The following is a 10,761-nucleotide window of genomic DNA, read 5'->3' as shown; positions in this document are numbered from 1 at the left end:
CTATCCCCTGCACTGGAAGAAGAGCGTGAGAAGGCAGAGGTCACAGCTTGCCTCGGGCCCCCGTGGTGGCCTGAGAACGAAGCCGGTGGTGAGAGGCTTGTAGTCAGAAGCTTACACCGCCTACAGTTCTCGGAGGGGCTGGGGCAGCCCACCTCCAGGTGGTCTAATAGGGACCCAATAACATCCTCTTTTAGCTCGAAATCTATTTCACAGCTGGTTCACTTGTGCAGTCACTTCCCTTCTCTGGCCTTGCTTTGCTCATCTGCAAATGGGGACCCAAGGACTGAAAGGCCTGTCACGATGAACAGCCTGGTGGCGGGGAGAGACAGGGTGGAGACCAGGTGGCAGTGAGTCAGCCACACACCCGGCAGAGTTCCTCACGCCAAGGACTGCCGTGACCTCTAGCCTCTGAGGATTTATGCTGGGAATCATGACCTCACAGCAATTGACAAGCATTTGTCAGTCAAGAGGGTCTTTGGTTTTGGAGGATTTTAATGCTCGAACAGTTTTTTTCGTTTGCTTGCTTTTTCTTTTAAAAAAAAAAAACAAAAACAAAAAAACCACTTTCTGGATTCTGAACCTTAGAGAATCAAAGAAAAACTGGACCCTCTCCCCAGGCAAACACTCAGGGGAAGAACCAGCAGGGTGTGTGACTTCTAGGGACACTTGTAAATGACCGATACCCACTGTGGACACTCCCCGTTGGCAGAGGGAGACACGGAGGCGGGGGGCAGGGCTTGCCAGAGGGCTGCAGGGCGCGGTGGGGCGGGACCCCCTGGCCTCTGAGAGTAGCATCCTTCATCCTCCTCCAGGCCACGGTCACACCTTCTCAAGGCACCTGTGGCCCTTCAGGGAATGCCCGCGACAGCAAGAAATTTCTCTTTTTTTGATTAAATGTCAGTGCGTGCATGCTAAGTCGCTCAGTCATGTCCGACTCTTTGTGACCCTATGGACTGTAGCCCACCAGGCTCCTCTGTCCATGGGGATTCTCTAGGCAAGAAGACTGGAGTGGGTTGCCATTTCCTCCTCCAGGGGAATCTTTCCAACCCAGGGATCAAATCCGCATCTCTTACGTCTCCTTCATTTGCAGGAGGGTTCTTTACCACAAGTGCCACCTGGAACTATGAGTCTATTCCCACCCAGCCCCAAGACAGTGCCGCTTGATTTGGAGATTCTTAGCTGAGACTGAATCTAAGCCCACAGTGAGGAAGAAGAAAGTGGGGCTGGAAGAGAAGGAGATACATAGTATCCGGCAAACCTATCAACCCGACATTCCAGGGTCTGCCCACCAGCAAGCCCTCAAGCCCTAAACACCCCAGTACCCCACGTCTGAAGATTTCTACAAAACTGGCTCTGAGCGCCCACACGGCAGCTGCCTGCCGAAGCGAGCGTAACTGAGCCACAAAGTGCAGACGATGTCAGTTGAATTTAAAAGACAAAACAATAAATAATCAGGAAGGCTGACGAGGAAGAAAGAGCAGCTGGGACGTGAAGGATGAGGTATGACTTCTCCCCTCTGACGGTCACGTTTCTAGGATGTCCTCACACAGGTGGCCAGGGGGGATCTGACCCTGGTGGCAACCGCTGGCTGATGCCCCCTCTCCACCACAAAGCTCTGGAAGGTTACGGGCACCAAATCCAATAGTCTGTGAAAATGAGAATGTATGGTCCACGGCTGACGGGCCTCTGGATGGAGCCTAGTTCCAACTGAGCTTTCTTGCAGCTCAGACTCTGGCTCCGGAAACTAGAACACTCTCCCCAGCTACAGACCAAGGGGAGTGCACTGCTGGGGTCCCCTTCCCCAAGCTGGGGCTCTTGCCACATTTCAGTCAATGCATGCGTTTCTCCCCCCAGTACCAAGGCACGTGGAAGCACTTAGACCCATGCTCAGCTGTCATGGTAACCACAGAGATCAATTACTCGAGGAAACGTCAGCTTGGGAAGAAGACATCTCCTGGGCATTTAGGGTCCTGAAGACCTTCAGGGTGGGGACCCCTCATGGCCACAGTTTAATGATCTTTGGGCAGAAAGGGGAGGTGGGGTGGCTCTCCTGGAGGTCATCTTCACCCAGAAACTTCCGAGCAAGAATCAGAGTGTTGGCCCCGGACCCCTTGGCAGCGTAGTCTCTGTGCTTCCCCCCGGGAGACCATCCTCTCGTCTAGAACATGGGACTCCTAGGATGGGGCCTCTCCAGAGTCTCCCCGCCTCCCCCAGCCCAGAACAGCAGCGAGGCGGGGGTTCTCCCCTCCCGAGACTGGTTCTGAGACTTGTTCTGCGGCCCTGGCAGGGGTCGGTGACCTTGCTGAGTAGATGCTGCCAAATGTTGGGGTGCAAGAGGCTGCGAGGGGCACCTGGGCACACCCCTGAGGCTGGTCCTGGAAGTTCCTGGAGAAGAACAGCTCCGGTGAGAAGCTGGGGCTGGATGCGGAGTCGCATGTGGGGCACCTGTCCTGAGGCCTTCGCAGCGTCATCTTCCCTTGAAGATCCGGATTTTGTTGATGGACGCCAAGGTGGCCGTCACGTTGGACTCGAAGTCCCCATCGTGTACCCCAGTCTTCCGAAAAGCCCCCGCCGATGGGTTGTTTTCCCAGTAGTGGTGCCAGTTCCCTTTGCTGTCCGCCCCGAAGCCATACAAGTCCACCTGCCAAAGGCAAAGCAAAGGTGAGGACTGGCCAGTGGGGGAAACGGCCTCCAGGAGCGCAACTCCCGGGAGCCTGGGGTAGCAAAGGCAAGCTGAGTAAAAGTCAAGTCCAAGGCCAGAAGGCATCACGGAAGCCTACTGCTTGTCTGTGCCTGCAGGGTCCACCTCCGCAGAGGTACAACCTCTTCTCCAAGGACTGAAGAGCAGAACTTCAAAGTCCAGCAGTCCGCCCCAGGCCCCAGTTCTGCCTCCTGCTGGTGTAACCTGTGAATGCCAAACCACTTCTTGGAGCCTCACTTTCCTCATCTGGGAAGTGGGGCCAAGAGTGATGCCCATGGAGAGGGGGGTGTGATCCACCAAGAAAAGGTACTGATCCTTTTCTTCCCCTAGGCCAATATTCATCTGGTCCAGGGGTCCTCACTGTCTGGGGGCGGGGGGCAGGCTTCTTACATGCGACACGCATTTCCTGAGCCTTTATTCTGTGTCAAGTGTGCATTAAACCCGTCAGAGTTCAGGGGGATGCTAGAGAAATTAGGGATGAGGGAGTTAGGTCTCAGCCCTCGGAGCTTCTTCTTTTTTTAATCAATATATAATCATATCTTTATCAACATGCCCTTGCCAGGATGAGTACTGTGTTAGGGGAAAAAAATTGTCTACTTAGACAAAAATACATATTTTTGGTTATATGATTCCAGGATATTTTCTCTTTCTCTAGCTTCTATGATATCACCATTTAATAAATTTAAACTAGGGTAAAAGACAAAATATATGAGAAAATTTTACTTGCACATTATGCAACTTAAATCCTAACTTTTCTTTCCTCAAAACTCCCCATAAAAGTATTTTTAATTAATGTGCTTCTTGGAGAAACAAGTGTTAACACAAAATAATATATTTCATGATCAAATAAGGTAGAAAGTTTAATAGATGGTTATTTGTTTGCTTTTGTTCTGTTCGGAGATCAGCACACTTATCCTGTAGAGGGTCAAATATTAAGTACTTTTTCATATCCTATCTTTTAGAAACAAATCACAGTCCTGCCCATATTCAAGAGGAGATGATGACAAAAAGGTGTGAGTAACAGTCCCCTTGAGCTGCTAACTTATGACAGCCACCAACTGAGCCCTCAAGAGGGGCTGATGCCAGGGCTTCCCCACAGTTCCCCGCCTCTGCCTCCCCGCACCGAGGAGGGTGAGGTGACCGGAGGGGGCAGAGAGCTTGGCCGACAAGGTGACCTTCGAACTGGGTCTTGGAAAATGAGTAGAAGATGCCCAGGAAGGGTCTGGCATGCTAAGTCGCTTCCGTCATGTCCGACTCTGTGATCCTATGGATCCTAGCCCACCAGGCTTCTTTGTCCATAGGAGTGTCCAGGCAAGAATCCTGGAGTGGGTTGCCACACCCTCCTCTGGGGAATCTTCCCAACCCAGGGATCGAACCCATGTCTCTTAGCTCTCCTTCATCGGCAGGGGGGTTCTTTAGCACTAACGTCACCCGGGAAGCCCAAGGGACTGGGGAAGAGGCTTTCAGGGAGACGAGCAGCCATGTGGGGTGCAACGTGGCAGACAGATTCCAGGGCGGGCGCCCGTCAGACCAGGAGACAGCTCTGTGCTGACTGCAGACTTTTTAGGAAATGCCAGCACGGACACGGCCACCCCAGGGCAGGAGGGAAGGGCACTCCTGAGGCAGAAGCCCACGGTCTCTGTGAGCAGCAGACAGGAGGTGGGGGCAGCAGGGGGAGTCAAGAGGCAGATATGGTTTCCGGTGGGGACACCCGGGTTTCTGGCTGAAGGATGGGGGCAGATGGCGGCAGAGCGCACGAGTTAGAGATGGCGGCAGGCTTTGCTGCTCCCTCAATCCCTACCTGCGATTTCCGCTAGGAGCCTTGCAGCGGGCAAGGACGGACCGTAGGTGACAAGAAGGGACACGGAGGGTCCTGCCTGAACCAGGGCCAGGGAGGAAGTTAGCGGGAGGGACTGTGGTCCCCCTCCTGTTTCACTGCCCACAGGCAGTGAGCACCCAGATCGCCCATGGAAACATGGGCACAGCCTGGCAGAAGGTGAGGAGAGTCCATGATGGGGAAAGGCTGCTGTTGCTAAGTCGCGTCAGTCGTGTCTGACTCTGTGTGACCCCATAGACGGCAGCCCACCAGGCTCCCCCATCCCTGGGATTCTCCAGGCAAGAACACTAGAGTGGGGTGCCGTTGCCTTCTCCGGATGGGGAAAGGCATGCTTTACAAAATCACTGGTTCTCAATCTTGGTGAGCAGAGGAAGCCCTGGGTGCCTGGGGGAACCCTTGGGTCCCTGGTCCCCACTGCCAGCAGTTCTGGTGGAAGTGGGCTGGGCTGTGGCCTGGGGGCTAGAATTTAGCTGCACAGATGATTCTAACAAGCAAACGAGATGGAAACTGAAGCCCCAGACAGCTTCCCGTTACAATCTGCTCCCTTATTTGGCCCCCAGGTCTGAGCTACCTGCTGGGCCTGGCCCTGCCCAGGGCAGCTCCCACACCAGGAGAACAAGACTCCTTCCTGGAAGGTCCTATGGAGGAGGCACTGCAAGCCCCACAGTGGAGACAGGACCTGAGCTCCCAGAAGAGGCCTGGGGGTGGGGATGGAGGTCCTGACCGCAGGCGCTCTCGCGGGCCCCTGGGGAACACGAGGCAGTGGGGATGGGGTGTGTCCTACCTCATCACAGACGTGCAGTGAGAAGATAACGGACAGGATGCCGGTGGACGGGTACCGCCCGTGGCCCTGCAGCCAGCTGTCGAAGACGTACTTGATGAAGGCCGGGTGGTAAATCAGGATCTGCGGAGGGAAGGATGCGGCCCAGGGTGAGGGGCTGGGGAGAGCCAGGCAGGCATCAGGTGCCGCATGCCCTTGTGTCCACGTGGGACACGGTGGTGCCCGGAGCTCATATCCCTACACGGGGGGTTGGGAGGGGTACGATCTAGTGGACAATACGGACCCTAACCTAAATCATGAAAGGCTGGGCTGGATGAAGCACAAGCTGGAATCAAGATTGCAGGGAAAAATATCGATAACCTCAGATACACAGAAGACACCCCCCTTATGGCAGAAAGCAAAGAAGAACTAAAGAGCCTCTTGATGAGGGTGAAAGAGGAGAGTGAAAAAGCTGGCTTAAAACTCAACATTCAAAAAACCAAGATCATGGCATCCGGTCCCATCACTTCATGGCCAAAAGATGGGGAAACAATGGAAACAATGACAGACTTTATTTTGGGGGGTTCCAAAGTCACTGCAGACGGTGACTTCAGGCATGAAAGTAAAAGACACTTACTCCTTGGAAGAAAAGCTATGACAAACCTAGACCACATTTTATAAAGCAGAGACTTACTTTGCCAACAAAGGTCTGTATAGTCAAAGCTATGTTTTTTCCAGTAGTCATGTACGGGTGTAAGAGTTGGACCATAAAGAAAGCTGAGCGCCGAAGAATTGATGCTTTTGAACTCGAACTGTGTTGGAGAAGACTCTTGAGAGTCCCTTGGACTGCAAAGAGATCAAACCAGTCCATCCTAGAGGAAATTAGTCCTGAATATTCATTGGAATGACTGATGCTGAAGCTGAAGCTCCAATACTTTGGCCACTTGAAGCAAATAACTGACTCACTGGAAAAGACCCTGATGCTGGGAAAGATTGAAGGCAGGAGGAGAAGGTGACGACAGAGGATGAGAGGGTTGGATGGCATCACCAACTCAATAGACATGAGTTTGAGCAAGCTCGGGGAGTTGGTGATGGACAGGGAAGCCTGGTGTGCTACAGTCCATGGGGGTTGCAAAGAGTCAGACACAACTGAGTGACTGAGCTGAACTGAACTGAATCTAAATCACGGATACACAGAGCATGCTGGAATAGAGGATGACCACAGAGAGAAACAAAGCAGAGAAAGATGAGGAAGGAAGGGGTGAGAAGGCGGCATCTGAACTACAGTCAAGGAGGCCAGGAGCAGGACATGAGGCTGCAGGAGAAGGCCCCAAGGGAGCAGCATGAGCTGGGGACAGGACACGCCTGGCACCCTGCAGGAAGACACCGAGCCACCCGTCTGGCCTGACATGGGCCTGAATGACCTTAAGCCCCTAAAATGACCTCCCATGCCAGCTGTCCCTCTCCTCGTGTCATAGGTGGGGAAATCGAGGCTCAGAGACACTAAGTAACATGCTCAACGTCACACAGCCACCCCTGGGAGGACATCAGCACACAGCATCGGTGAACAAGCTGTGTGTCTCTGGGCAAGTTACCTGGCCTCTCTGAACCTGATCTCTTCATCTCCACGCAACACTTCACTTCCACCATCCCTGTGCCCTTTGCCCACGTCTTACCCAACCCCACACCAGGTCCTACTGGGGAACATGGCGATATAGAGAGACAGGAGGTGAGGACTGGCTTTGAGATGCTCACACCATAGGGGCAGTGGCTCTCAAATAGCGTCCACATCCTTGGGGGGCTTGTAAAAACCCAGAGCTTCTGATTCAGCAGATCTGGGGCGGCCCGAGGATCTGCACTGGTGACAAGGGCTGGTCCAGGGTCCAGGTTTAGGGAAACTTTCCAGGGTTCGTCTCTCCACTCTCTAAGTGGGGGCCCACCCGCTGCCGCCAACCCTGGGGGCCCAGGGGCTCTCTGCAGCCAGATGCGGGCAGGGCGGGGAGATGGCTCTCTCTGTCATCAGGCGGAGCCTTGAAAGCGAGGCTGAGCTCAGAGGGCAAGGCACCTGCGCCTTGACTCACCTTATTCTTTTTCACTTTGATCTTGGCGGGGACAGGAACGTAGGTACTGCAGGAGGAAAAGACAGCTGGTTAGCACAGGAGAGGGCCGGCTGCCTGGGCATCGGCTGGGGCGGGGAGGGCTGGAGACGCAGCTGGACCACGGGGAGAGGCAGGTGGGCCACGGGGAGACACAGGCAGGCCATCGGGAGAGGCAGGCGGACCACGGGGAGAGGAAGGCGGGCCACGGGGAGAGGAAGGCGGGCCACGGGGAGAAGCACTCTTTCAGCAAGGGGCTCCACCTCCTGCAGTAGCCCATTATGGACACCAGAGGGCGATCGTGGCTAATTTGAGGACCTTCTGCGGAGGCCAAGCTGAGCCCCAGCTGATACAACCCCTCCTCTGCCCAAGCCTGCTTCCCTCACTGCCCTGCAGCCCGAATCCCTCGGATTTCCTAACCAGGCCCCAGACAAGCAGGCGCTCAGCCATCTGGGCACTAAGCCCCTTTTCTTTCAGGAAGGAATGGGACCGGGTGCGAGCCTGGCTCTGTGTAGAGGCCAAGCCTCCAGGTCTCCCTGGAGGACAGAGGTCATGAAGGACTAGTGTGAGCTCAGCGAGATGTGTGCCAAGCGGCCGGAACAAATCAGATGTGAACTAACTCGCCAATGCTCCAGGCAGGACTGGGGACTCACACCAGAGCCTACATGCTCCTCACCCAGTCTCCCTAGCCGTCCCTCAGCCCGGCTGGGGCTGCTTTGAGTGTGAGAGGCAGGTGTCGGGGGTACTGTCATAATTGGGGAGCAGCACAGAGATGAGAAAGTTCAGCAGGGTCCACCTCCTGGGGGACTCGCAGGGCATTTGGGGAAGCAAGGGCAACCCACTCCAGTCTTCTTGCCTGGAGAATCCCCTGGACAGAGGAGCTTGGCAGGCTACAGTCCATGGGGTCACCAAGAGTCAGACACACTGAGCAACTAACACTTTCACTTTTCACTTTGGGGAAGCAAACCTGGGAGGTCTATTGTGTTGTGGCGTGGGGAGTCATGAGCAGGAGGAAGGCCAGAGCTCGGGGTCATCGGGTGATGGGAGGATGGGTACCAGGAAGAGCCGGAGGCAGCCTGGGGGCGGGGCTCTGCTGTCTAGGAGGAGGCCTGGGGAGGCGAGGTGCGCCAGCAGGACAGCATGAGTGTGGCTGTAGCGGGTGGGACAGCACGGCAGGGGGCTCAGAGGCCCTCACTCAGCAAGGAGGAGAAGTGACCCCCCCGGCAGTGACCCCCCGCCATGCAGACTCCCCAAGGGGACTTACTGGGAGATGGTGCCCTTGGTGGTGGCGCTGATCACCCACTCCAGGTCGACAGTCTTGAAGGGGACCAGGACCATGCTGACGTTCTCTGCCAGCTCCCTGAAGCTCTCAGGGTACACGAGGTGGTGGGTAGTCTTCCTCCCGACGTCGGCCTCAAACCCTGCAGTGGGGGCCTTGTTCATCCTGGCAGGGGGAGGGAGAGACGACAGGCATCATGTCAGCATCAAAGCTGACTTGGAGGGTCAGCTTTAGCTCAGAGAGGCTGTGCTGTGTCCCCTTCGCTGGGCCCCAACTTCCTCATTTGTAAAATGGGCACAGGGAGGGCACAGGTCAGATGCTTTAGCAACTTTTTTCTCATTTATGATCTCAGGTGAGCCTAACCATCCCCACCACCAACAGCTGACTCTGTCCCGGTGCAGTGATGTAGCCCGTTGACCTTTAACGATAACTCGTATATGTATTTTATGGTCCTATTTTTACGGCCAAACTAATCTGAGCATAAAGAATTTATCCCAGAACACAAGAGCTACCCTGTGGCGGCCTTGAACTCAGGGCCTGTCGGCCCTAAATCTGACTCTTTCCCCCTCACCAGAGACATTCCCACTGGACACCAGTACACTGAGGCTCCCCGAGGCCAGGTGAGTGGTCTAAAGACATAAAGTCGGAGTCCACATACATGGGGGACAGTTCTAGAAGGGGTCTGGGGATGGCTGCCTGAGTTTCTCATGCTGGGCACTGGTGCCCAGGGTCTGGTCCCTGGTGTGGGGGTGACGAGAAACCCAGGAGAGAGGTTGGCATCTTCCTGGAACATTCATTTTACTTGAAGACAGGGAAACCTATTATTGCATTAGAAGTATAAGTTATATTATGCCCTAGATGGCCAAGCAGGGACGGACTGCAAAGATGAAACAAGAATCTTGTTAGTCTTGTCCTCTAGCCAGGCCGCTCCAGGCGAGTTCCCACCCACTGGGTGCTTCTCTGCCCAGTTTCCTCTCTGGGTTCAGAGAGGCCTTACTGATTCATCCCCATCCTGCAATGCACATGGAGAAACTGAGGCCCTGGGGAAGTCTGGGCTCCCAGACTGGAGTCCTGACCTCCTGACCCCAAGCCATGACACCCTCTGCGCTCAGGGGCCCAGGTGGGGGCGGCAGGATGGGCAGGGGGCGAGGGCCTTACCCACCTGAGCACAAAGTCGTGACTGTCTATCTGAGGCCCGTACCAGGACTCCCTCAGGTTGCCCGAGTTGCCCACGACGGCGCAGCGCCGGCAGCCCACCGAGCCCTTCTCCAGCAGGGGGTCCACGTCCCCAGGCACCACCTGGAACAGCTCCTTGATGGTGTCGTTCAGGTTATTAGGCTGCTTCTCCCGCTGGAGCCTCTGTGGGCAGAGGACACGGGACGCAAGTCAGCCGGGCTGGACCCCGAGCTCCTCGGGTCTGGTGACCTGGCTCCTCCCAAGGGACCTGGAGACAGAGCTCCACCTCCCCCACAGGAGCCACTCGGGGAGACAGGAAGGCCAGGGATCATTCATTCAGTCTACAAATGCTTCCTGAGAACCTGCTATGCTTGGTGGGTAAAGAATGTGCCTGCGATGCAGCAGACCCAGGTTTGATCCCTGGGTTGGAAAGATCCCCTGGAGAAGGGCATGGCAACCCGCACCAGCAGTCTTGCCGGGAGAATCCCAAGGACTGAGGCTACAGTCCACAGAGTCACAAAGAGTCGGATACAACTGAGTGACTGACACTTTCACTTTCATGAACATGGTGCAGCTCTGGCCTCTTGAGACCGGGTGGTATGAGTGAGGCACATGGAAGAAAGGCCAGGCGACCCTCCACGCCCGCCTCCCCTGCCTTGGCTCAGCTCCCCATCCTACCGCTCGGCAGCCTCAGCCCAGGACCACTGGCGTCTGTCCAGACCTAAGAATCAGCACTTCGCCGGATGCATCAAGGAGTCCATTGTCTGCTTAACAAATTATTTTCACGTCCACACCCAAGGTCAACTACCCTGGGAACTCCCTGACCCCCAGGCGCGGGCAAACACTGGGTTTATCCTGAGGGCGACCAGCCACCTGGTTGGCCCAGGGTTAAGGAGTTTCCCTGACTTCCCA

The 10,761-nt window shown here is 55.4% G+C and overlaps 1 protein-coding gene across 3 annotated transcripts in view; it reads right to left on the bottom strand.

The window, feature by feature from the left end:
• Positions 1 to 524: 524 nt before the first annotated feature.
• Positions 525 to 10,761, bottom strand: part of ST3GAL1 (ST3 beta-galactoside alpha-2,3-sialyltransferase 1) — an 88,428-nt gene continuing 78,191 nt past the window's right edge. For all 3 annotated transcript variants that reach the window (XM_070382752.1, XM_070382751.1, XM_005900743.3), the window contains 5 exons: positions 9,836 to 10,032; positions 8,659 to 8,838; positions 7,380 to 7,425; positions 5,323 to 5,442; positions 525 to 2,641 (listed from right to left, as the gene is read on the bottom strand). In XM_070382752.1, coding sequence (XP_070238853.1) covers positions 2,468 to 2,641; positions 5,323 to 5,442; positions 7,380 to 7,425; positions 8,659 to 8,838; positions 9,836 to 10,032 — 717 coding nt within the window. In that variant the 3' untranslated portion in view covers positions 525 to 2,467. The remainder of the gene's footprint in view (positions 2,642 to 5,322; positions 5,443 to 7,379; positions 7,426 to 8,658; positions 8,839 to 9,835; positions 10,033 to 10,761) is intronic.

This window comes from Bos mutus, chromosome 14 (genome assembly GCF_027580195.1).
Source record: "Bos mutus isolate GX-2022 chromosome 14, NWIPB_WYAK_1.1, whole genome shotgun sequence".
NCBI classification, from domain to species: Eukaryota; Metazoa; Chordata; class Mammalia; order Artiodactyla; family Bovidae; genus Bos; species Bos mutus.
The sequence above is the reverse complement of the archived record's forward strand: the minus strand, read 5'-3'. Positions and strand labels throughout refer to the sequence as shown.